General features: G+C 40.4%; 2 protein-coding genes across 2 annotated transcripts; both read left to right on the top strand.

Moving 5' to 3' along the window:
* Nucleotides 1–1,088: 1,088 nt before the first annotated feature.
* On the top strand, nt 1,089–17,013 carry kpna6 (karyopherin alpha 6 (importin alpha 7)). The gene is made up of 14 exons (XM_008421401.1): nt 1,089–1,213; nt 4,003–4,136; nt 4,228–4,320; nt 4,468–4,567; nt 7,479–7,573; nt 7,659–7,790; nt 7,884–7,972; nt 8,117–8,216; nt 8,691–8,854; nt 8,951–9,029; nt 9,336–9,461; nt 10,561–10,688; nt 10,793–10,977; nt 11,892–17,013. Exons 1-14 carry the CDS (start codon nt 1,210–1,212, stop codon nt 12,077–12,079), a joined length of 1,617 nt encoding a protein of 538 aa, XP_008419623.1. The 5' UTR covers nt 1,089–1,209; the 3' UTR covers nt 12,080–17,013.
* Nucleotides 17,014–17,532: 519 nt separating this feature from the next.
* On the top strand, nt 17,533–23,802 carry txlna (taxilin alpha). The gene is made up of 11 exons (XM_008421402.2): nt 17,533–17,646; nt 17,989–18,189; nt 18,288–18,530; nt 18,623–18,714; nt 19,397–19,567; nt 20,345–20,539; nt 20,636–20,755; nt 20,842–20,916; nt 21,565–21,657; nt 21,739–21,834; nt 22,760–23,802. The coding sequence occupies exons 2-11, from the start codon at nt 17,991–17,993 to the stop codon at nt 23,075–23,077; spliced, it is 1,602 nt and encodes a 533-aa protein (XP_008419624.1). The 5' UTR covers nt 17,533–17,646; nt 17,989–17,990; the 3' UTR covers nt 23,078–23,802.
* Nucleotides 23,803–26,810: the final 3,008 nt, after the last annotated feature.

Here is a 26,810-nt window from a genome sequence, read left to right on the forward strand (position 1 = left end):
AAGCATCACTGACTGAGCCCATTTTGGTCTGGATGTGTCTGTCATTTTCCCAACACTGATATAATAGGATCCTTGACCAGAATTGAACCCCTCAGCTACTGCCTATTCTCTAATACTTAAGTGCTTTGAAGTGGCAAAAGAAAAAGACAAGAAAACAATGAATAATTGTATATTGTATATAAGTGTATGGCCCCACATATCTAATGAGGTTATTTGTATACTGCATCAAGACATTGGACACATTTAGCAAACAGCTTGTCAATTTCTGCTTGTCTAAAGCTATTTCTGAATAATTAGAGACTCCAATGTGTTTTGATGTCACCAGAATGCTATGAAATGCCTTAGAGAATACCGTTGTTATGACAGTTCATCCTGCTAAATGAAATTTCTGCATGGTGGTTGATTTCAACAGCTATACCTAATGGTAATCCTTACTTTTTCCAATGTATGTGTTTGCTGAACAACTGTACCTGAAAGAGTTGTTTCCTGGTTCTGACAACTCCAGATGTTGACAAGAGAGACACCGGAGATTATAAAATATGTAATCTTTTGTGGTACACAGATGCTTTAAGATTTGAACATCAGGGTTCCTGTGCAGTTCAGAAAAGTTAGGAAAAGTCTGTGAATTTTACAGATCTGAACTATACAGATCTAGATAGATATGGAAAAGAAATTATTGTTTGAGGAAGTACTTCTATTTCCTGACTTTATTCCAGGTCTCATTGTGAAAGTATCTGTCTCTGTGTCCATTAATTAGTCTTCGTCCTAACAAAAATCATCTGCTTCAGAAATTTTGTTTTTGTTTTGATTTTAATTACCTTGTTTTTGGTCATTTAATTTATTTTAGTGCATTGTTAAATGAGCTGTACTGCAAATGTATTTGTAACACATAAAAGGTCTATGACCTATTTAACAATTTATTTACTTTATAACAACAATGTAATGCTAATGTATTGTGTTTCTGACAACTAAAGCTCCTATTTCACTAAAGAAATTGTCATTTAAATTTGTCGCTTGGTGTCAAACCAATGTTTGTGGTACTGGGGCGACCTCTGGTGGCAGGAAGTCTATACTCTATATTTTAATGTTTCCGTCTCCGGCGGACATATTGCTTACTGGAGCAAATTCTGGAAAGCTAGCAGTGGGGAAAAGGATTTGAACTTGGTATACATCTTCACGGCTTACTATACTTAAAACATAAACACCATAATGGGTAAGTCGTCTTTGTATCTAAACGTGTTCAGGTGACTGAAGTGTTTTCTGTGTAGTTGAAGGGAATAATTAGAAAATAATTCTGTGACTTTAGTGTAGCTACTTAGCTAACACGTTAGCTGTTGTAGCTAATAATGTAGCGTATGCACGCAGTTGGAAATTGTTTATGGCGTTTTAACCTGGGGTTAAGTGAACGACCATTTATCGATTCGGTTTGGTGACACTTTTAAACTTGTTAAGAGGTATTAGTCAAGTTGTAAACGTTTAATTTAAACAACGATAAAAACGGAGCGCTAACTTGAGAAGCTAACTTGAGAAAACTTGGCTAGGTGCTAACAACGTTAGCATCGCGCTTTACCATTACAATGACCCACGTAGTTTTTAACCAAAGGTCTTAGCATTTTCGTGAAGATATTTCCTTCTTATCGTCAATTTTGTAGCTACATTTTTTGTGTCCTACCTTCCCATTTTTATGTACAAACAAGCTTCGAGAACCACGTTATCAAGTTATTTACATGTATTTGTTTAGACTGTTATCTACAACCCAAACAAGCTATTTAACCCGTGAATGCACCGCGCTAAGCAGGAGTCGCCAAATGTCTCGTCGTTCTTAAATAAATTGGCGAAGTACAGTAGTTTGGGCAATAAGGTATAAAAATTCGTGTTAGCATGTGTGCTAGCTTAGGTGCCTTAGCTCTGTCATTCAGCCTCATTCCAGAGACCCCGCACAGTTACACAACATTGGGGGTCGGGTTATAATAAGACCGTGTGTTTTCTGGAAGGTTTTCGGTCGGCTTCAGACCGATAATCTCATTTAAATCCACAAAAATACGCTGCTGGCATATTTTTATGTTGTATTTTGTAAGGCTAGAAGTCGGGAGGGTAGAGCTAACGACGGCTTGTGTTTATACCTCAGGGCACAATTTCTGGTAAATACTTAAATAAGGATGATAAAACTGCCTGGTTCAGTTAGTCGGTGTTTAAATATAATCTGAAGACACTATCGTGATGTGTAATCTAACGGAAATGAAGCTGCTGCTCTCGCTCAATAATCCCAGAAATATTTGATGATCTCATCACTAAAATGCCAAATCATACAACAGCCAGGATTCCCGCACACTCTGAAAAGTATTAGCATACGAAAATATTAGTATTTCCAGAGTTCCCGACATTTTTCTTTTTCTTTTTGTCACTTTGTCTTCCTTCCATTTATATAGTTGTCCAATTTCCCTTCCCTCCCCTTCATGTTTTTTTTTTTAATTCTCTACGTAAAAGCCTTCCAGATCAGCAATGAATTCACAGAAGACATTCGTATTAATTTAAAATGTATACGTATACTTGCATAAAAAGGATTTATAGAGCTGAAACTGTGGAAATATGAATCCAGAAAGTTACAACACTCTGCATAAAAGTGCTTCACCCAAACTGAGAGTCAACTTTTCTGCTGCACTGTGCATGTCGTCTGATTTATTTCAGAGATTTTGTTGGCTTCATGGTTGTCATTTCCTTCTCGGTTTAGCCAGGCGATGCCATGAGCAAGCCCAGTCAACAAACGCGCAACAGTTCCCCTCCCCTTTTCTGCTTTGCTTACCCCAGAGGGGTCCCTGTTTGCCATTGGGGGTCTCAGGGAATTTCCAGTGCAGACGCACAACTCCCAGCTGGGCTATTTTTGTTCCACCTTGCCCAAACGGGCCAAGCAGTTGTCACAAAGAATATAAACCAGCTACCTTTTTCCGTAGAAAAAAAATAAATGAGAGCAACCAGCTGTTACTGGTGTTTGTCAATCCCTGCGGCTCCACCATCTGCTTCCCACATAACACACCTTTTACAAGGCTGCTTGGACAAAACGTGACCTCAATTTCCAGAGCTTGTTGAAATATTTAACCTTAGGACACCCTGTTGGTAGCCGGGGAGAGGGGTCTTTTTGAGACTTTTTTGGCACGTTTCTCAAAAATATATTAAATTAAAAATTAAATTCCTCTCTGCTAGCAGCAGTTTATGTTCATGTGTCTATTTTTAACTTGTTTTTTTTTCTTTCTAAGCTAATTTCTGCAAGACTTTCCGACCTGTCTCTATCTAATATTAGAAACCTGAGCGGGACAGATGAAGTCAAACTTAATGTCTCAGGTTTACTCATACTTCCTTACAATTTTTTAAATTTTTTTTAACTGTATTGCCTTCAAGCATTATAGGCAATTTACAGACAGCAGGAAAAATAGGAGAAGTAAACTAAATATGTAAACTAAACAAACGGGATGCACATCTGTAGAGTCTGGGTATGTTCTGAATACTAGTCAAACAAAAAAGAAAAAAATGTTGTGGGATATATATATCTATTTTCATTAGTAGTTTGGCAGTGGACTTTTATCACAAAATTTGTGGTACCATTGTGATGGCTATAAAAGTGAATGTTATTATTATAAGAACCATTTCTCACATTTATTTTACGTAACTATATCACTGTAACTGTGTTAAAAACACAAATGTTGCCCATATGTAATGCTCTTCTCTAGGACCGCAGTCACATAAAGAGGTGTGATCTGTATCACTAAACTAACCAAATTTATTTATATTTATTGACACTTTTGAGCAAATACTGGAGAAAATGGTAAAACTATCAAACCAGATAACAAAGACAGTTTTTTTTAACATTATTAATTGGAGTTTATAGTGGCAAGGATAGACCAAAAGTCTTGTCACGATAAACATATCGCAATAAATGATGAACGATACAATACCAGTTCCCAGCTGACGTCTTGACCTCATGTCTGTGTCTCTCTGGGCCGTCAGAACCGTCAGCCAGTCCGGCAAAGGACAACTACAGGATGAACCGCTACAAGAACAAAGCACTGAATCCAGAGGAGATGAGGCGCAGGAGGGAGGAGGAGGGCATCCAACTCAGGAAACAAAAGCGAGAACAGCAGGTGTGTTTCCCTCGTCAGATTTTATTGTTTTGTTTCTTGGTTTAAGCCTTTCTCCAGCAGGATGACTCTCTGACTCTGTGGTTGTTTGCAGCTTTTCAAGAGGAGAAACGTGGACGTTCTCAACGAGGAGGAGGTCATGTTCGAGAGTCCGCTGGTGGACTCGTACCTCAACTCTCCAGCAACAGTGAGTGGCTCATTTTCCTAATGATTCTTTTTATCAAAAGCCTCAAACAATTTGAGGCTTTTGATAAAATGTTCGATTTGGTGTTAGAAGTGATTTCGGTGCCGAGGGCCTCAGCCACTCAGAGTGTTTGTGCTCGTTCTCGTCTAGGAGGGAGTCATCACCAGAGACATGGTGGACATGCTTTTTTCAGAAGACCCAGAGCTTCAGCTCGCCACGACACAAAAGTTCAGAAAACTACTTTCCAAAGGTTTGTACAGAACGTTGTGTGTTTGTGGTACAAGCAGAAATGTATTGCGTCTTGGCATTTAACCACAAATAAAGCAGACAGTTCAGGACTATTGAAGTCAGATTCTGATAGCAAGTTGTAAACAGTGACTCTTACCTGATGTATGTAACGTTCTTGGCCTCAATAAGTATAAAAATCCAGATTAGGTGGGCCTCACCTACAGCATGTAGCCCGTTCTAGTGGAACCAAGACCAAAGCAGACCCCTACCCTCTTACAGTCAAGTAACTGTTATATTCAGTTGTTATAGAAATATTGAATATGTTAAATATGACTTAAAATACATTTGAGATTGTAATTTAATGCCTTGAAATTGGGCCTCTGTCTCTTTAAAATCTCCAACTCCACCTTCAGGAAGTCATAACACGGCTCCTCTATTAACCCTTTAACATTTTAACCAGCATTCACTGACCAGTAGCTTCTGTAATGAACTCAACAGAAGTTCAGTTCCACCAGGCGTTTGCTAGTCTGAAGGAGCTGAACACTTGGTTCATCCAGGTGTTTTAGGCCCCGTTTACACGACAACGATTTTGGGGGGAAACGGAAGAGTTTTATTGCGTTTTGTTTTGTTTTCTCTAACAACGACACAGATTGAAAACGGGTTCCAGAGTGCGATATTTCTGAAACGTAATGTTTTCCGTTGTCGTGTAAACCTAGAAAACAGATCTTTTCTTCCAGAGAATCCCCAGCTCATGCATAGTATGACGCAAAACATAGCTGCTTCCTACAATCCACAGAAGAAGAAGAAAMTACTCACAATGCTGGTGTTACTGTTTCCCCATCAGATTCGGTTCCCTCAGCGTCTCTTCACCGCTCCGCACCGCCTAGGTGGCAAAATACACGGCTGCTTGTTCAGCGCTCTTATCTAGAGAACTACGGACCAGGACCAGCCCGGCTCCAGACGGGTTTAACAGGGGGGGGGGCACCGACTTATTTTGGGGGGACAAAATGAATCTACGTTGCTGAACATGGACAACAACATCAGTAGCATACAGGCTACTTGTAAACAAGCTTAACGTGCTGTATTGATATTAGCTAGTCATCTTTTAGCTATCATCCCCTGCATCCAACAGCTTCACTCAACTCAGTCGGTTAGTTCGGGGAAAAAACTGTGCAGTTATTTATGTTTTGCTGGGTTGCTGCCATGATTCTAACACACACCTGCGCAGCAGCAGGAGCAGGTCTCCTTCGCTGCCTCACAGGTGTACCCCCAGCGCGAGCATCTCAGCTTTCATGTTGCGGTTGAAGGCGGCTCGGAAAAACAAGTTACGACTTGTTAGCAACGGATTAAACTGTTTTAACTGCTGAAAAAGGTAACAGAGGACACGGATATGGGACGTGCGGGAACTTCTATTTTCTATTTTATCAAATTGATATAGGAATAACAGACTGTTGGCCATTCCAAGGTAAAAACAATAAACAGCTTCCAGTCCGGGGCCCGCTACAGACACCGTGAAAGCTCAAACTAGGTGTTTCAGCAAAGTTATCCCACTTTTTCCAACTGCATGCGCCCTAATCAGACGCACACAATGCATGTTTTCTCACGCAAATCCACATGCCTTCAAGTACAACTTTTTTTAAAAAACATGCGCACTTTCAAAGTTTCAAAGAACCTAGCACCAACTAGGCGCAGCGAGAGCATTACATGTTTTCGATGTGTACCGTTACTGTGTAAACACAGATCGTAATTGGAACGTTATCATGTAAACGATCCAACAAAAACGGAACAAAAGTGCCGTTTTTATTGGATCGTTGTTGTGTAAACGCCCCCTTACTCAGCTGAATGGTTGCCACGGGAGATTAAGGGATTTCTCAAACATGCGTGAAAGAATCAAAGCAACAATCCAATGATGAGGGGAATAATAATAATAATATTATGTGAAGCTCAAAAAGTTGATTTAACATAATACTGCTCCTTTAAAAACTCCTCCACTTCACTGGAGAACTGTTGTCACTTTGAAATACTTTTGACTTAGAACCATCTGACGGCAGCACAATGCCAAGGTGAAAACAGTTGAAAGGTTCATAAAGTGATGTTCACATAAACTGTTGATGTATTTTCAATTGCAGTCGCTTTAAAATGGCGTTTCCCAAACCAGCCGCAGCCCTGGGGCTGGAACTAACTAATCTAAACTGCAGTTATAATATGAACTGGTTCCAACAGAATCTCACTTCAGAAATCCTCATCTATCTGCTTACAGTGGAATAAATATTATGGTCAGCTCATTAAGTCATGCTGCCTTTGAATCACACAAAAGGCTAAAATTTAAAGTTCAAGTTGAGCTGTTTTTGACCAAATTAAGTTTACATTTCAAATATTGTGAATGTCAAAAAACGGATAAATGTAAGCACCATATTTTCCAGAGTATAAGTTGCACAAGTTACAAAAAAATATGTAATGAAGAGAAGAAAAAAAACATGCAAGTTGTGGAAAATATAGTAAATGAAAGTATAAAATCCTTGTTGACTATCAGTCATATTGAAGGATTGTATTCCATATTTTCTGATTAAAAATGCAGCCGATCATTGTCACAATACTCTGATCTGATGTGTGCTGCTGTTTCTTTTTACTACAGTCATTGTGATTTAATACAGTATTTCTCTTCTGCTGAGCCATTAATGTATGTTCTAAGGCATTTTTACTCATAAATGTCCAAATAACTAATGAACTAGCAGGATGTGGAAATGTAAACGCTGCTTCTGTTTCCAGATGGAGATCACCAGCTGATGCTGCGTAGCGTCATGGCTTTGGAACTGCAGTTACAACATGTTGCATGTTTATGTAGCACAGTTTCAAACCATGAAAATAATATATCAAAAATCAACTAAGTGGTTGTTCTAATAATGATTTTTTACTTTAATATTTATTTCCAGAGCCCAACCCACCGATCGATGAGGTCATAAACACAGCCGGCGTCGTGGAGCGGTTTGTGGAGTTTCTGCAGAAGAGCACCAACTGCACACTACAGGTCTGCTCATTAAAACTCTTAATGTTAGGATTTTAAATGTAGAGCTTGAACTCTACCATATAGTTTCTTTTTTGTGCGGCTGCAGTTCGAAGCTGCCTGGGCCCTGACCAACATCGCATCGGGAACGTCCCAGCAGACGAAGACGGTCATCGAGGCCGGAGCTGTGCCCATCTTCATCGAACTCCTCAACTCAGACTTTGAGGACGTCCAAGAACAAGTAACAAGTTTTTCAGCTTCAGCTCTAAGGCAGGATGTTGTTGTTTTGCTGCCCGGTGAGATAAAGCGGCCCTCGTGTTTGTGTGCTCTCCAGGCTGTGTGGGCGTTGGGTAACATCGCCGGGGACAGCGCGGTATGCAGGGACTATGTGCTGAACTGCAACATCCTAACACCGCTGCTGTTGTAAGCTCCTACATTTTCTTTTTCTTTTTTTTTTTTTTTCAGTTTTGTTGCTCAGTGACCAAGCCCAAACAAGTTTCTGCCTGAGACATATTTCTGTCATGATGTTATCGTCTGAGTTTGTGTTTTGTTTTGTTTTTTCCCCAGGCTTTTGACCAAATCTACCAGACTGACGATGACTAGGAATGCAGTATGGGCTCTGTCTAATCTCTGCAGAGGCAAAAATCCTCCACCTGCTTTTGAAAAGGTGACACTTCCACATAAACACGCTTCTTGCTGATTTCTGAATTGGAGTTGATCTCAGTCCTTTGGCCAAAGAAGCAATGAAATGACCCAGAATTGAGAGCCAAATATAACATTGTACTTTTTGATTATTTGTGGAACATGAAGATCATCAAACCCAACTCTGCAAAAGTTCCTAAAATGTCCAAAGTGCTCTAAAATCTTCCAGAGTAATCCTGAAATTTGTGGTTGAAGAAGTTTTCTATTTAACATTGACAATTAGTTGGCAAACACTTGCTTGTTTTTAAAAGTAGCCACATGTCGTCCTCCAGTACTGTCGCTTTAAGCCGGTCTGGTTGCCTTTCCAACAGGCTTGATCTCAGTGTCCAGAAACTTTAGAAGAGATTTAAAATAATCTTTTGCTGCGTCAGTAAAAAGTTCAGTCTCTCGTTAGATTTGCCCCTAATGATAATCCCAACCGTAAACTCGTCCTGTCCAGGTGTCTCCCTGTCTGCCTGTGCTGTCCAGGCTCTTATTCAGCAGTGACCCAGACTTGCTGGCAGACGCCTGCTGGGCTCTTTCCTACCTCTCCGACGGCCCCAATGACAAGATCCAGGCTGTCATCGACTCAGGCGTCTGCAGGAGGCTGGTGGAGCTGCTCATGTATGTTTGGGGTTCTCGCCGTACCCGTTCCGTCACGCTTAAACAACGATCAACATGGTCCTGATGATCACTGTTACTTATCGCTCCTCTCTGCAGGCACACAGACTACAAGGTGGCCTCTCCTGCTCTGAGGGCCGTCGGAAACATCGTCACTGGAGACGACATTCAGACACAGGTTTGTTTCAGAAATCAGCTCAGACCTTACAGGAAGAAAAATACATTAATATGGAGTTTTACTTGTATGATTCATTTTCTTTAAAGCTCTAATATGTAACTTTTATGAAGAAAAAAAAATTATCTACTTTTTACAAGTCACTATTTTGTGATGGTAATATGAGAGATTGTCTGTGGAAAGATCAATCTCCACCTCCTCCTTGAGCTAATGTTGCTGTCTGAAGAAATACAAAAACAGCCAATCAGAGCCAGGACGTCTTAACGAGGTCAATAACCCACGTGTACTCTGGTTGTTTGTTGTATTTAGGTGGTGTTGAACTGCTCAGCTTTACCCTGCCTGCTGCACCTCCTCAGCAGTCCTAAGGAGTCAATTCGTAAGGAAGCCTGTTGGACCATCTCCAACATCACAGCTGGAAACCGAGCGCAAATACAGGTGACCTTTCCACATCGCTGACAGAAACGAGCTGAGAGAAAACCCCTGTTGTCCCTTAGATTGAGTTAATGTGAGGCTGCCGTCTTGATGGAACGTTTCCCCCCAACATTTTTAAAACTATTAATAAAAATTAGATTGAAAAAGATGTGTGTATATGTAACCAATATTACTGTTTAAAAAGCTGTTTTTCAGACTCACAGGTAGGAGTTGTGTGTTTCTGCACATCAAGTGCCGTCACTGCAAAAACACAAAATCTTACTAGGTATATTTGTGCAGTTTCTACTGAAAATATTTTGGTACTCTTAAAATAAGACAAAACTAATTTACAAGTGACTTTTCAGAAATGTGCAGAAGCTTGATTTAAGTAAATCATTTCTTAATATTGATGGAAAAAGTACCAGATCCTTTGGCAGATTATTACTCTTATGGTAAAAATGTCTTGCTATAAGTAAAATAATCTGCCAGTGGATCTAATGTTTCTTTTTTTTAATCAATGTTAAGAAATGTACTTAAATCAAGTTCGTATATGTTGCTTAAATTACCTGCAAGTTACTTTTGTCTTATGTCAAGTGATGTTTGTAGTAGTTTAAAATAAGATTTTGTGTTTTTGTCCTTTTACATTTGCGCATACTTTGGAATTAAAATCATAATGTATTTAAATGTGCTTTATTTAGACAATGCAAACTAGTGCAAATATGTGAAGTGGAAGCAGTTTGCTGCTTGGTGTTTTCCCTCATTTTTCCTTCTTTGAATCATGCAAACCTTTCTGGATTATTATTATTACGATGTAAAGGGTTTATTATCCAGATAAATTGTAATGCAGCGTTTCATTCCAAGCACATTATGCTCCAGCTCACAGTGATTGACAGGTGTGTTTTAATCACTGTGAAGGAAATCACTGCTACTGTTACAGCAGTAATATGACGCCTCCATGAATATTTAATATATTAATCTCAGATATTCTCATATTACTCAATCATATTGTGGACAAATCCCTTCAAGAAAAAACCAATTGGTGTAAAAAGTGTGCTTTGTCTGAGACGCTGCAGCTCCTGCTCCATGCCTCATAACAATGATCTCATTCTCTGTTTCTCTCCAGACGGTGATTGATGCCAACATCTTTCCAGTCCTAATTGAAATTTTGCAGAAAGCGGAGTTCAGAACCAGAAAAGAGGCAGCCTGGGCCATCACCAACGCTACATCTGGAGGAACACCAGAGCAGATCAGGTGCATTTTAGTTTGACGTAGAGACGCCTGTGTCCGTTTCCGCTTCCCCTGTGATCGCTCTCTTGCTCTATGTTAACATATGAACCATTTGTGTTTGTATTCAGGTACCTGGTTAACCTGGGCTGCATCAAGCCCCTGTGTGATCTCCTCACCGTAATGGACTCCAAGATTGTTCAGGTGGCGCTTAACGGGCTGGAAAACATCCTGAGGCTGGGCGAGCAGGAAGCCAAGCAGGAGAACAACGGCACCGGCGTCAATCCCTACTGCAGCCTCATCGAAGAGGCCTACGGTACGCCGCTCACTCACACAAACACAGAATCTTTACAATGGAGGTTTATTATGCATCCTGACATTCGCTAATAGCTACCTTTTTTTTTTTTTAACTCTGAATATCGTAATGTCTGCTGGCATGTTATGAAAGAGCAATTAGCTTCATTAAGATGGGGATTTCAGACTAAAGTTAAGAAATATTCCACTTGGATTTTATAGACAATTTCCAACAAGACATTAACCTGTAGATACAACCATAGACTGAATGTATAGATCCTGCTGTTTAAGTAAATTCTTCCGATTTAAATCGTTTATCTCATCTCTATACTATTTTGAGAGGATTTCAGAGTCTTGTAAATTAGGGTGTGATTTCCTCCTGCCACATGTCAATGTGACCTGAGGAAATGCAGTTAAGGTTGTCGGAAGGAGAAAATCAGGACAGAAATCGACCTAAAAATGTTTCCCTGTGAACTAGCTATAAAAATGTTGTTGTTAGTAGTCCTGAACAATTCATTCACAAATCAAATCTGTAAATTCTGAATGATCAGATATTTCTGCCTGCTCTGCCCGATCTTTTGTAAAATTGCCCAATACTAAAAAGCAGACAATTTCTCAATTTATCTGTAAGATTTCATGATTTATTTTATTTGTTTTTAAGTTAAAATCTCAACCAATTAAGAATGACCTAAATTCTTACTGTAGGCAAAGTTTCTGCTTTTCACTATTATTTGCCTATATTTACATTTACTTATTACTTTAGACACTCAACCCAGAACAGAAATCAAACCTATTAGTTAGAACAAAAAGATCCAGAGGATTTTAAGACCCAGTTCCTGACACTTTATGTCAGCAACTAGGCACTTTGAATTGCCTAGTTGCTGAAAATGTACTATATAAATAAAATTACCTTTATATTTATTTATTTATTTACAGGACTAGACAAGATTGAGTTCCTCCAGAGCCACGACAACCAGGAGATCTACCAGAAGGCATTTGACCTGATCGAGCGTTACTTCGGGGTGGAGGATGAAGACAGCAGTCTAGCTCCTCAGGTGGACCAGGCCAACCAGCAGTTCCTCTTCCCTCAGCAAGAAGCTCCAATGGAGGGCTTCCAGCTCTAAGTTTTCTTAAGTACACCACTCACCCACTGTCCCTTCTGTATACTCCCCCACCACCCCCATTTTGTGGAAGGCCCCATGATGCCCAAGTCATGCCACTGTGCTCTCTCGCCTGATCTCTCCAAGCACATACACACACACACAAACCCGCCCTTTGGAGGAAAGCTCAAACTGTCGCCCTCTTAAGCCCTAAAACCGCCCTCTCCAGCCATGCTTTCCCACCAGTTGGACAACTAGCGCACAGGGCAGACTTGTTTTTTTTTTTTGTTTTCTTTTCTTTTCCTGGCCATTGGGAGCATTTCTTTCAAACTAATAACCAAGTTGGGGGAACTGATCACCTGAAAACCCGAAGCGGTTCGAAACGTGCACAAGGACTTCTTCCTGCTGTTTGGTAGCTTTTAGCTCCGGTCGCCAGCAGCAACCAGTTAGGATCTTTATCGAAATTTCTTCACCAGTGGGACATTCCTGTTTTCTGGATTACCCATGCATCCCCTCGCAGTCCACAAACGGGGGGCGTCCAGTTTGTGTCACCAGTTTGATTTTGTGCAATGCAGCATAGGCATACCTTCTTTTTTTTTGTTCCCCCTCCCTTTTTAGCTTTTATTATTTACCTCTAACCCTTATTTATAGGTATTTTTCTTTTTCTGTAAATGGAAAGTCTTTTTTGTTTTCTTTTCTATAAAGAAATACCCTAATTGTTAGGCTTAGGGCTGGCCTAAACCTGCCACCCAAGCAAAGGGACGACTTTTACGTTGTAGTGGGGAGGGAATAGATGAGAGGTAACAGAATAAATTGAAACTAGGAAGGACTGTGATTGGGATTTTGGTGAAGGTTAAGAGTTTTTTTATTTTAACCATAAAAAAATCCACTTTTTTTGTTTTTGTTTTCGAGGGCGGGATATTTAAATATCCTTATATTCATTGTTTGCTGTGTTAATAACATTTGAATTATGAAGTGATCTATTAAACAAGGCCGAGTTCAGGGGGGGTCAAGGTTCAGCAGAGCCTGCTGCGCTGGCAGCAAACCGGACTTCTTTTTCTATCTGGCTGTATTTAAAAAGAAGGTGGAAAAACCTTCTGCAGTAGAGAAAATTTCATAGTTTAGTGGTTCAACTGAACCCCACCTCCCGGCCCCCTGCAGTGTGAACAGGTTTCTGGGGGTCTCTGCATGGTATTTTACCACCCTGCCGGCAGCCACAGAGGATTCCTCGCCAAGCTCAACCTGTTGGTACAGAGGGGCGAAACGTACCTTGTAAAACAACACGCGGGGCTCAAAGAAGAAGCTGGACTCTAACATGATAACCTTAGGTGGTGTGAATAGTGATAGTTTAGTGACCACGGTGGTGTTTTCTTTAGTGGTAGAGTTGATTAATAGCCTCTGGCGTTCAATATCACTATATCTTTGAGGAATGGAGATGACAACCGCTAATGACTTTTTGCATGGGACAGTTGTGCTTACGTGTGGGTGTTTTGTTCATGTAAATAGCCTCTTCCTCTGCCCAGCCAGGACAATTCTGCTGCTTCTGTGTGGGTCTAATAACAGCTGGAGGGTTGGGAGATAGCTCTGAAGATAAGTGACAAGCCTAACTGCAACAAAAGTTCAAATATCTAAATAGAAGTATATTTGGATTTTGATGTATTTGCATTAATATATATCTTTGCGTACACTTCATGCACACTTGCATACAACACCAGCTGAAACACAGATGAGTGACTAGAAACAAAAACTAGCTTCCATTAAGAAGAAGGGGGGAAAAAAAGGAGTAGTAAAATGTTCATTTTTGAGCACAAACTTTCTTTAGCTCCCATTTATTCTGTAGTAAATAATTTGTTGAATGAATTGATCAAATGCAGAGTTGCTTATTGCTATGGAAACTTGTCGTTGTTTCTAGCCACAGGACTTCTGATGGTTGAGATTAGCTGAGTTGACGCTGACCAGGGATTGGCTGTGTTTCTGTTCAGGCCGGTCTCTGGTCCGTGTCGAGGCGCTGTAGATGAAGTAGAAGTGTGCTCGTGTGAGTTTTGACTGACAGGTGCTGTGTGAGGGAGTAGGTCTATTGACTCTATCAAGAATATGTCCTAATCAGAGTCGGGAGGGGAGGAAAGGGAACCGCTGCTGTTCTGTGGATTACTGAAGCACTCAAATGTTTGGAAGATGAACACAATCAGGTTTCTTTAAAGTAACCAAATAAAACAATCTTCTGAGGATTATTCTGACTTTTCTTGGGACCCCAAAGTGGTAAACTATTTTTGTATCATCTATAGTTGCAATTGGAGGTTTTCATCCATTCACTGTGGTTGCGTTGAATTAATTTGGGGCTTTTTAATGCTTTTGAGTTGTGGAATGACTAAGTTCTTGTGTAATCAAGGCAGTCTCAGTTCTACCCAGAAGTATACATATACCTCCCTACCTTAGCTCCCCTTTGCACTTGGCTAACTTAACCTTTAGCAAGCTGCAGAAAAACTTCATGCCTTTTGTCGCCATTAACAAGCTTCTAGCACAACTGGCAGAATATTTGAAGGTTGCTTTTTTTAATCCCATTTTTCTGTTTTCCTGGCAGTGAATTTGCTCATCCATGTGAGCTAATTCAATCTAGATTGAAGATGGATTTCAAGCTAGATGGAACATTCTTGGTTAGCTAAGAAACACTGGCATCTTTCTTGGCTAGCCAGTGTAAACATTAGCATCTGTCATTGAAAATGACTCTCTGCCCAGACGAGTCATCTGACTTTCATCTTGTTCAGAGATCTTTTTGAAGAAGTATACTGGTAGGAGGCGGTATGTATAATTATGAACCTGCCTGGACAGAAAATCCACAATAAATTCCAACTTAAAAAGAATCCAATTTGTTTGTATTATCATCCCAGCTTGGACAAGCAATCCTTCAAAGGCATTAAAACCCCAAGATTAATGTGACGTTTGTGCGCATAATTATTAAAAGTAAACCTCTGACTGGCGATTCTCATCTGCCTTTCGCCACGTTAAGCACCAATTCTGCAAGATGTTTTAAACATGATCTGACAGATGACTCTGTGCCGAGTTTTATCCGCAGAAAACGAGTGCTCCCGGTCGACGCGAGAAGTCGAATCATGAATTAAGCAACAACATCTTACCTCTACCCGACAGAAGTGTAGAGCAGCATTTAGACCCTGGAGTCTTTGGTTTCCTGGCCAATTCTGTGCTTGGCCTACAAATATAATGCCAGAATTGCAATATATATAAATAAATATATATATATTAAAGAAAAAAAATCATTGCATCAAGGAGAGAGAGAGAGAAAAAGTTTATATTTCTTAAAAATCAAAATGCACTCCTGCTCACTAAAGTGCCAATCCGACCAACAAAGACTGGAGGATCCTGCGTTTCTGTCTTTGACTCGTAGATTATTTCTTTATATCTTTATTTACTTGAATGTGCACATGTTTTTTGTGCAAACCATTGCTGCTCTATTTTCCTTATCTTTCAAGTTACATGATTTGCCATTGTTTCTTAAGGTGGCATTCTTTAACAATGATGTCTAATTATCTGGGTTGGGTTTTGGGAGTGGGTGGTTGGGCGGGGGACTGACTTGACTCTATAAAACTGATGTTTTTCTGGACGTTCTCTACGACTCCTGTTGTGGTTTTCGCTGCGTGTAGCTCAGCTGCTGCATGGCTGTTTGGAATTGTACCACCGGTTTCTGTTCAGACCGGTGTTTAGCCTTTTGCATTTAGCTCAAGCCGACGTCCCCGTTCATTGTACGAAAAGTCGAAAATAGCTGCACTTGATGCAAATAACATAACTAGAAATGACCATCATAGCAGACTGATGCAGGCACCAATCTCACTGCCAGTTAGTTTACCAAAGTTTTGTCGTCCTCATCGCAGCATTTTCAGTCCCTCCCTGAGAGAAAAAGCTCTTTTTTCTTCTTTTTTTTCCTCCCAAATTTAAGCTCAGTTGAATCTAATTCCCAAGACTGCATTTAAATCTCAGAGACAAGATACAAACCTGATCTCATGTGACTTGAGGTCAGAGGGAAACTTTTGATGTTTAGTTTGTTTTTTGTTTTTTTTTCCCTGAGTATTAAACTGTGGAGATTCAGGAAAAAAAATAATTTTAAGTGCAGCGATTTACATTAAAGTGTTATAATTTAAACTATGTATGTTCTGATACATTGACAGGGATTCAATTACAATTCTGATCACTTCTGAGAAGTGGAGAAAAAAAGCCTCAGTAGAACTTGTAACAGGATGAATAAAGCGTTAAAAAAAAGATGAAGAAGAGGAGGCGAGTATCCAAAAGCCTTTCTGCTTCTCTCCTTTTCCTGGTCTAGATGTGGTGGTTTCTATCATTTTTAGGATATTTGATTGTTTCAGTCAGGCTGCACGATCAGGAAACTTGTTACTTAATATGGGAGTGAGTTTAAAAAAAAAAAAAAAACCTCTTCAAAAAAAAAAAAGAAGTTTTCACATCTTAACTTGTCTTCCGTCCTGGACGCTTTTGGTGTCTTTATGAAAATCTAACGCCGCGGCTCGGCTCGACGTCTATGCTACAAATGTTTACAATACTCCTCGTTTGTAAAATCCTATTTGTATGCCATCACTAACCAGTCCTGATGCATCCTCTGCTCCGGTCCCCTCATTTCTGTCTCTTCTATTTATTTTCCTCTTTTTTTTTTCCCCGGTCAGTACTTTTCTTTTTTGCTCCAAATTAACCATGTTGTATACTGTGACTCGACTGGACTTTACCGACGGTATGAATGAGTGACGAGAACCTAACCACACTTCAGCTGAACATGATACACGAACATAAACATGGAAGAGAAAAAAAAAAAGGAAAAAAAAACGGCGCATACAGGAATCTGCAACAATATTAGAAATGTAAAGAAACTGTATTGAATTTAACATTGTTCAGAGGAAATACTGTACAAAACAAATAAAGTTATGTTTCAACCCTTTCATGGATGTCATTTGTTCTTGTGGGCGAGTTGTGACGGGAAGGGAAACTGGACCTGAGGAGAGACAAACTGCTACAGTTTGGGCAAGTATGACCTTTGTGGTTCTGAAAAAGATGTCAGATTGAAGTACATGCTTGTATCAGAATATCCCAGTGAAAGTCCAGATCTGATTCAAATCGATAGTTACGAGACCTAGAAATGCCTGTCTTTAATGTTTCCAACCAAAGTTGTGAAGAGCTACTCTGACAAGATCATAAGAACCCTGTCCTAGTTGTTGTTAATGACAACTAACACCACTGTACTTCACTATAGTTTTATTTTCATTGAATAAACGTTTCTGTTCATTGAGGAGTGATTTTATTAATTTAATTTCCATAAACTACTGAATCTTGTTTTCAAATAAACTAGTAAGTGAGGATTCTTTTTACCCTCTTAAACGGCATTAATTATTTAGAGCATAACTCAATGAACCCTGTAGAGGGCGCCAAGCAGCCCGCTGAACCTTGAACTGCACGACGAAGAACAGAAATCCAAAGTTATGACCGGAAGTTAGGTTTTCAACACAGACCTCACGCTGGTAACGAAGCCTGCTTATTCACAGATAACATTAGCAGTTTCTCTCTGGACTCTTCAGGTAAGGAACGGTGTATCACAGTGTTGACGTATCTAAAGCCCTCCGTGTTTATTCTGTTTTTAAATCGTTTCTGGCTCCTGTCTCAAGCTAACGCTGCTCTCGTTGCAGTTTGAGCTACATGTAGCTGCTAACCAGGGTTAGCCTGTGCTGAAATGGAAACTGAAACCTCTTGCTTTGAATTACTTGGGAATAATCCTAGTTTGACTTTTTTTTTTTTTTTTTTAGCTTGGTTCGAAGCTTCTGAGTCTTGAGGCAAAATGTTCTCCTAAACCGATAAGTCTGACTGTAGTTCAAAAGTTTGCGGGTTTTTTTTTTTGTTATAGTTTCGTTTTCTTGGTTTAGACATGAAAAAACAAGACACGGAAGAGTCTCCCAGCAGTCCTGGTAGTGAGGATGCTCCACCTTCAGGTGAAGTCTCCGAGGCACCTCCACCTGCTGCTCCACCTGCGGCTCACGCGACTGCAGGCGGCTCGGACAGCAACAGCCCCAACAGGGCCGAATCACAGAGCCCACGCGCAAAAAGCCCTCCACAAACCAACGAGGGTGGGAATGAAGGACCGTAATTTCAATGTAGAAATTGTTAAAGGTTGCCATAGTTACCGGTTGACTTAAAAACGCTCCCCCCCCCTTGCTGTGTCCAGTTGCCGAGTCTCAGTGCGACATGGCAGAGGAGCTGAGCCGGCAGCTGGAGGACATCCTCAGCACCTACTGCCGGGAGAGCCTTCAGGACGACGCCGGTGCCTTGCTCAATGGCCAGTCACACAGCCTGGTGCTCAACGGGTTGACTGGAGGGAAGGAAGACGACAAATCGGAGGAGGGCAAGGTCAACGGAGCAGAGAAGGAGCAGAAGAAGACTCAGGAGAAGAAGAAAGTGAAGGGCCTCGGTAGGAAACAGACTGCTTGAAGAAAGTTCTTTCAGCTGATCTGATTTGTCAAAAATGTTTGTTTCTATTTAAATGATGTTTGTGTGATGCAGGCAAAGAGATCACACTCCTCATGCAGACTCTGAACACTTTGAGCACCCCTGAGGAAAAGCTGGCAGGCCTCTGCAAAAAGTATGCCGACCTGGTGAGTGACTACTGTTTAACTGTGCTCTCCTGATATTAAAAATAGAGAAAAAATATACATAAACATCAGGTTCTGCTTGCAGACGTGTAATCTGCAGTTAATACAGTATATCCAGAGGGAACTGACAGGACTTCGCCGTCTGCCTTGTTCTATAACACGTTAAATCAACTTTTCCCTGAAAATGTATACAAACTTCCTCAATAATGTTTACTTTTGGTTGTTGCAAATATATTTAAAATGAACAAAAATATTTGTATTAGAAATCACATGTATACAGAGCATTGACAGCCTTTGCTCAGTCCTCATCAGTACTGGCTGCGTTCCTGTTGAGCATGATGTTACGCAGATTGGAATGACAAAGATAAATTCGCTCAATTTCGAAAAACCTCACGTGTTTCAATAAAACTTGTTTCCACTAGGATGAGGTTTTGATGTTAGTGAAACACTTTCTCGCATCACACCAGTTTGCAAACAGCAAGCAACGCTCTTGTTTGTAGGCACTGGCCTCCTTGGACAAGCAGGTATTTCAAAAGTAGCTCCACAAAATCAGTCATTTTGACTGTAAGTAAAATCAGAAAAACAATCATAAAATCCTGGAGGAACTGATTAAATAATATCTATATTTTTAAACATTTGCCACAAGAATTAACCCAAAACATATATTTTTAATCGCTCTTTTTAGGTGGAAGAGCATCGTACCACCCAGAAACAGATGAGGGCGCTGCAGAAGAAGCAGAGCCAGCTGGTGCAGGAGAAGGACACCCTGAGGAATGAGCACAGCAAGGCCATCCTGGCCCGCAGCAAGCTGGAGAGCCTCTGCAGGGAACTGCAGAGACACAACCGCACGCTCAAGGTAGCAAACCAGACGCTTTAAATCGGCTCAGCAGGAATAATTCCAGACCTGTGACAATAACTTGTCCCTGAAATGATTGCAATAAATGAGAATATTGGTGTTTTGAGACCATTTTCAAGTAATATAATGAAATGGTAGAGTGCTTATTAATGAACGTACAACAGTGTCATGAATACGAAAATGTTAGCAAAATGCCCATTTTCAAACAAGATACAAAAATAACAAACATAATTTTGTAAATAAGAAATACAGTAAAAGTAAAAATGTAGAAAAACTCATTTTAAGAGGTCTATGTTAAGGTGATAGTCTTTTAAATTTTTTACAAAACCACATCTATCCAAAAAATTACATTTTAAACAAGATTAAAGGCAATGTTATGTCAAATCAACTGTTTTGAGCTTTACATCATGTTATAATGTTATTCCCTCATCAAAAATGTATGTGGAGTGTTGCTTTGAGTCCTTCATGCATGTTTGAGAAATCCTTTAATCTCCATGGCAACCATTCAGCTGAGCAAAATGCCTGAGTGGACTTAGCTCCGCCTTCTAGGCACACAGAGCTGGAGTTTTTGGTAAGTTCGCCTTCTTATAAACTAATCAAATCAATACTCTAATTTTGTGAAAAAACATTTAACACTGGACCTGGAAGACATTTTAAATATCCAAAATAAAACGAGACGATAAATAAAACAGAAATACAAAAACCCCACGCAGAACCGAAAACATAAATAAAATGGATTATGAAGAAAAAAAGTCAACTCTCTTCCTCCCCCCGCAGGAGGAAGGGATCCAGAGGACCCGACTGGAGGAGGAGAAGAGGAAGGAGGTGACGTCCCACTTCCAGGTGACTCTGAACGACATCCAGGCTCAGATGGAGCAGCACAACGAGAGGAACGCCAGCCTGCGGCAGGAGAACGCCGAGCTGGCCGAGAAACTCAAGAAGCTCTACGAGCAGTACAAGCTGCGGGAAGAGGTGAGGACCTCTCCTCTTCACGTCTGCGTTCGGCTTTTTTAAGCCGCCTTCTATTCACGGAGAGCTGTGTGTATATGTGTGTGACCTGACAAACAGCACATAGACAAAGTGGTGAAGCACAAAGACCTGCAGCAGCAGCTGGTGGACGCCAAGCTGCACCAGGCGCAGGAGATGCTGAAGGAGTCTGAGGAACACCACGACCGGGAGAAAGACTTTGTGAGCGCCGTTTTGGAGAAACTAAATACGCGTCTGTTCATGGTGTTGAAAGAACTCGCCGTTTACGGTTTGTTTTACATGTGCAGCTGCTGAAGGAAGCTGTGGAGTCTCAGAGGATATGCGAGTTGATGAAGCAGCAAGAGGTTCACCTTAAACAGCAGGTTTGGCCTCAACTTTCTACTAAACATATCGATCAGATACCTAGTAAATACAGGGCCTGTATTGCTGATACCCGTACTGATACCAATACGCTTTTTGTTGTTGTTTTGTGTTTTCTTTGAAATATTGGGTTTAAGGGGCAATATTATGTAAAACCAACTTTGAGCTTCACATCATATTATAATGTTATTCCCTCATCAAAAACATACATGGAGTGTTGATTTCATTATTTTATGCATGGTTGAGAAATCCTTTACTCTCCCCTGGCAACCATTCAGATGTGCAAAATATATGATAGCTGCCATTTCCAATATTTTGAGCTTCTGTGATCACCCTCTCAGCTCCTTCAGACTAGCCAGCAGCAATTAGCAAACACCTGGTGTAACTGCACATCAGCTGAGCTCATCATACAAGTGAAACAATGAAACGCTGGTAAAAACGTAGGGTTGAATAGAGGAGAGAAGTTGTGATGATGGTATTAAAATTGGGAGTTTTTTTTGTGTGAAATTAGTGTTTTGTTCATCAGTCAGGCGTATAAAATATTTTGTCATATTTTAGAACTTACTTTGAAAATTGCTTAAATTTTGCTATGGGAAAACTGTAGAAACCCTGAATTCAGCTCTTTAACTATGGCTGCCGTGTCGTCTTAGCTGTCGCTGTACACGGAAAAGTTCGAGGAGTTCCAGACCACCTTGTCTAAGAGCAACGAAGTCTTCACCACCTTTAAGCAAGAGATGGAAAAGGTGTGGAACCTCAACAGAAATGTTACTGGAGTTATTTCCACCGTTCTCTAACATCACTCTTTGTTTTCGTCTCGCACACAGATGACTAAAAAGATCAAAAAGCTGGAGAAGGAGACGGCAATGTACCGCTCCAGGTGGGAGAGCAGCAACAAGGCTCTGCTGGAGATGGCTGAGGAGGTACAGCTCTTTTTATGACTGCAATTATATTGAAAAGAAAGCAATAAATATTAGAGAATTTATGCTGCTTTGGAGGAGTTTGTATTGAAAGCCAGTGATGCCAAAATGTCTGATTGGAGCCCAATACAGAAAATTCTTGCTGGAACTAAGGGCGCATTGACACCGGCCCTGTTTAGTCCGTTTTAATCAAACTCTAGTTAGTTTGCGTAGAAAGTCCAGTTTGTTTGTGGAGGCATGAATGGGTATTTGAATGATGCAGACTAATAAAGCAAACTCTGGTAAACCTAAAAACACAAATCTCCATTTGGTTAAAGTGAACAATGGTGTGGTTCGAATGCATATGTGAATGCCAAGCAGACCAGAAACCGCTCCAAAAGCAGGAAGCGAACTATAGCGCAAGGCATTCTGGGTAAATGGCAACCAAAATAAACATGAGTCAAGCGCTAGCAGGAGAAATGGCTGGTGGGCTTTTACCAACAATGATAGAGAAATCCTACAACCGCTAATGCTTGAAGCCATTCCATTTTTGTTTAGATTTTGTAAAGAAGGAAGTCGTGCTCATTGTCGTCTTCTGAGGTTTTTGTGTCGTTTTCTTCAGTGGTTATTGGTGCAGCGCCCTCACAGGCAAGGAGGGGAACAGGTTTTTCAAAGGTTTTCGTTCGTTTGACATGGTGCAGCTGAAAATGGGACAAATGTTGCAATATTGTTCCCCCAAGTGTACCAGACTGTGAGATGTGAAAACACATTTAAATTTGAACTGATAGTCAATAATGACCCAAAATACACGGTCAGCGCTACTGAGATATTATTTACATCAAGAAATATTCATGTATGAGCATAAAATCCTGATTTTGACAAATTCCAAAAATATCTGTGTGAAAATGAACCCAGAAGTTGACGGATATTTTTCTGTGAATGTCTCCAGAAAGCCGTGCGGGACCAGGACTTTGAGGCGCTTCAGGGTAAAGTCCAGCGGCTTGACAAGCTGCGGCGGGCGCTCAAAGTGGAACGAAACGACCTGAAGAAGAAGGTCCAGAACCTGAACGGGGACAGCGGCGCCGGAGGGGCCCCCGCCTCCGACCCTGGGACCGACTCACCCTCCCCCCCGCCCACAGACTCTCTGCCGGAGCCCAGCAGCTGTCCCGTCGCAGACTCCACTTCCTGTCACTGCAGCCCGCGGCCGGACACAGACGCCCCGCAGGAAGAGGCGGGGCCGCTGCCCCCTCTTCCTGCGCTGGAATGAAGCAGGGGCCGCCCACCGCTTCTTCCTTTCCCCCTCCACGTTCAAACCACCAGCCTGCAAGACGCTGCTCCTCTGCTGGAACCACAACAGTTAGCTCCTAACAGCGCGGTTAGCTTGTTAGCTTGTGTCTTTCCACTCTGATATCTCCACTCTCAAGACTCAGCAGTTCCTCTGAGAGGATTGACAGTAGAAACTTGTGATTCACTTCAAACTTTAGGGTGTGAATATGCAGCTGGTGTTAATAAGTTGACTAGAGCAGATCTTAAGGAGCCTTTTGGGTTGACACAAGTCAAACTGGTTGTTGGAGAGAATAGGTTGTTAGCCTGTGTGTGTTCGGGGTTTTGTCTTAGTGATGGTGTAATGGAAAGGGTTTCGTTCTAAAAGACACCACATTCACTTACTTTTTGTGCGACACAACATCTCTAACCTGGAACATTCTGAAGGTTCTATAGAATTAATAAGGGAAATTTTGAGGGTTCTTTTTCTTTCTGGCTGCATACATTTTTTATTTTTTGTTTTGACTTTTCTTTCAAGAAACTTCTGGATGCTGCATTTACTTTTTGTTCCTTTATTATTATTTTGTTTTCTGCCTTTTTTTTTACTTTTTTTTTTACCCTGGTCCGTTTTTAATGATCCTAATACCCTGGTGGAGTATTAGGGCCATGTTAAGAAAATTTAAAAAATAATAATAAATAAAATTTTGAGAATAAAGTCGTAATATGACTTTGCCGTATTATTTCAACTTTATCCTCATATTATTATGACTTTATTCTGTCATTAGTATGGCCCTAATACTCCATTGTAATGTCCTGATCGCATTCCTTTTGTTTTTTTCGTTTGCTTCTTTATTACATATTTTTTCATTTAATTTTCATATTTCTTCCTGTCTAAATGCTACTTTTGCTTTTTGTTCCTTTTTGTTTTTTTTCTTGTGCCCCTTTTTTTCTAATTTTGTCACATTCCTGGTTTTCATTATTTAAGGTTTTGCTAACTCCACAGATCAGTGCTTATTTTCTTTTCCATTAAATTTTCCCTTTTTTCTTGGCTTTATGAAACTTTTCATTTTTGTTTTGATTTAATTTTCTTCTCTTTTTTTTTGCTCTTTTCTCATGGCCCTATTTCTTTTGTAAAGCTACATCTTTACTTTTGTTTTTGGCTCCATAGATTTGTATTTATTTTATGTTGTTTTTTTTTGTATGACACTATACATATATTTTTTTCCCTTGAATTTCAAAATCAGATTTTCGGCTCCTTAATCTTTTGAAGTGATCCCCTCTGATGCTTGTAATGCCCTCTCCCCCTCTTCTCTCCTAATTTAATCTGCTCTCAGTCAGTTTCATTTAGGTTCGTTTAGAATATGTGAAAATCACTTTACAGTTCAGATAACTAAATTTGCCATTTCTGCGTCTGGGATGTGTCTGTTTGTCTGTTCCGCGCTCTGATGATGGCAGTAGCTTGTAATCAGGTTTCAATCAAGAGAATGCTCAAGTACCTCTATGCAACGCTTGCATCTTGGTTTTATTCTAAGGCAGTCTCAACTGACGAGCACTTAGCTTGAATGTATATCCATTTATGTATGTATATACTTTAAAACTTGACTAAATGCTTCATAGCAGAAGGTCTTCTTGTGGGAGAGGGGTCAATTTGGACCCTTAACGTAGAGCTGCTCTCGTCGCCTGGGTTTGAGTTATACGTTGCATCTTTCTGATGCTTTTGAAAGATGCGCTGACTGAGCCAAATGGGGGGGAAATGGAGTAATGTTTTTTTCTTTACTTCTGAAATGTTTCACTCACTAACATGCAAGTTTCTCATCTGTATGACTCATGATTATGAATATGTAGCTATGGTAAAGTGGTGACAGCTAAACCAGAAATGTCGAAGCTTCCTTTCTTCCGTCGTCCCACAAGGACGCATTCATTGTTGTCCACTTCATTTGGGCATAAGAAGGAACCAAAGATGTTTCCTTTTGTCTTTTTTGCAGTACTTTTATCTGACCCTGTATATTTTTCTTGTTCAATAAAAGCAGTGTATGTTTGAGTTAATCAATGCCTGGTTGATGTGTTTAAAACTGACTGAATTGGAATTCCCAATTCTGCATGCAGTTTTACAAGCTTTTTTTTTTTTTGTGGTTCCGGGAACTGACGGTCTGGCGGGACACCACCCCCCCATCACTTTCCTGTTGTCCACCTTTGTACACAATATGGAAGGAGTTTATTGTAAGAGCAGTACATTGTAATAAAATATTAAAGTGTGGAATCTAACAGATATTTAATTTGTTTTGACAATGATCAGATGCATTTATTCCTGTAACTTTCCCCTGAAGCACGTAGACATGTTTGTAAAAATGTCCCCAGATGTCCACACAATAATTAATATGTATGGAAGTATTAGGCAACAGTACAACGTAAAGTTGTTGTTTTTCCACTATAGTGACCTTTATTCGTCTAACTTGATAGGAAGAAGGGCGTAGAGGGAAATGAAGGACATGGGGCAAATGGGAATTGAACCCGCGACAGCGGACTAAAGCCTAGGTTTGGTTCACTTGCTCCCCCTGTGATCCACCCAGGGGTGAAAGTGGGGGTGCGGCCTAAAAGATGTAGCGGGGGAAAGCAGCACCTGCAAGAGAGAGGAGCGGCTGTCTGCTGGAAAAAAGAATCGGGTTCACTGTGCAGCCGTGAGTTCACCCACTAATCAGCCTTGACTGATTAGTTCTTCAAGAACAATCTAAAACATAATCAGTTAATGAATACCTTTTTCCTCATTTCATGTTGTTTCTGAACTGTTCTTGCTTTGCTAGAGCTGCGGTGCAACACGTGGATCGCGGAAGGTTTTGAGTCGATCTCGGCAAACTAAACGCCGCCAGGACGCTGAGACCAGCTCGTCCTCCTCTGACTCGCTTAAAACGTTCGGAACTTTATTAAATAACAAAAAAAATCAACTAAACGTGTTCAAATTAATGAACCCAACAACAATAATAATCTCAGTGATTATTGTTTCAACAAGGTGTTGCGTAATTCTGTGCTTTTCGGTTCCATTACCAAAATAACCAACAGAGCAGGAGTTTAAAATTAACTGTGTGTTGATTTGTAATGAACCACTGTGTTCAGGTTAGCGCTTATTAATGATCGCAAAATAAATATCAAGCCTGAAAACCTGATATCGTAACGGACTGAATGTTATGTGTTTAACGTAATCTCTGGTCGGCTTGTGGCGCTCAGGAGGTTGCCACGGCAACGGGTGTGTTTAAATGACAGAGAGAGACGGAGAGTAAAAATGTGCGAGTGTTTTAGAGTTGATCAGCTGTTCGGGTTGTTTTATCTTTGTTTTCCTTTGTCTTGGCTCATTACAGCCGCTGTAGTTTCTGAACATTCAATAAACGACAAACTTGAACTAATTATCTCGTGAGTATAAGTTATTTACAACATCAAACACGGTAAATATGTTTCATTAAGTATTTAACAAACAAATGGCTTCTACCGCGATAATGGTGTGAAATTAAATTAATTGTCTAATATAAAAAATAGTTTGGTGCTGTCGGGCTCAGAGTCTGAGAGGCTTTTCCTTCATCAAACAATTTTGTTTTTTTGCCTCTTATTTAGTGGAAATATTGATGTTGATGAGACTTTCTCCAAAATGATAACCTTTTTCAACCTTTATAGCTCCACTGTTGAAAATGAGAAGCTAACATTCACAAATGACATTGAAATAAAATCCAGTCCAACATCTGGTTTGA

This window comes from Poecilia reticulata, linkage group LG11 (genome assembly GCF_000633615.1).
Source record: "Poecilia reticulata strain Guanapo linkage group LG11, Guppy_female_1.0+MT, whole genome shotgun sequence".
NCBI classification, from domain to species: domain Eukaryota; kingdom Metazoa; phylum Chordata; class Actinopteri; order Cyprinodontiformes; family Poeciliidae; genus Poecilia; species Poecilia reticulata.

Coding starts and splice junctions, on each gene's coding strand:
- kpna6 (XM_008421401.1), top strand. Junction 4,137..4,227: donor AACAAAAGCGAGAACAGCAG/GTGTGTTTCCCT, acceptor GGTTGTTTGCAG/CTTTTCAAGAGGAGAAACGT. Junction 4,568..7,478: donor CAGAAAACTACTTTCCAAAG/GTTTGTACAGAA, acceptor ATTTATTTCCAG/AGCCCAACCCACCGATCGAT.
- txlna (XM_008421402.2), top strand. CDS start 17,991: ATGAAAAAACAAGACACGGAAGAGTCTCCCAGCAGTCCTGGTAGTGAG. Junction 18,531..18,622: donor GAAGAAAGTGAAGGGCCTCG/GTAGGAAACAGA, acceptor TGTGTGATGCAG/GCAAAGAGATCACACTCCTC. Junction 20,540..20,635: donor AGTACAAGCTGCGGGAAGAG/GTGAGGACCTCT, acceptor CCTGACAAACAG/CACATAGACAAAGTGGTGAA.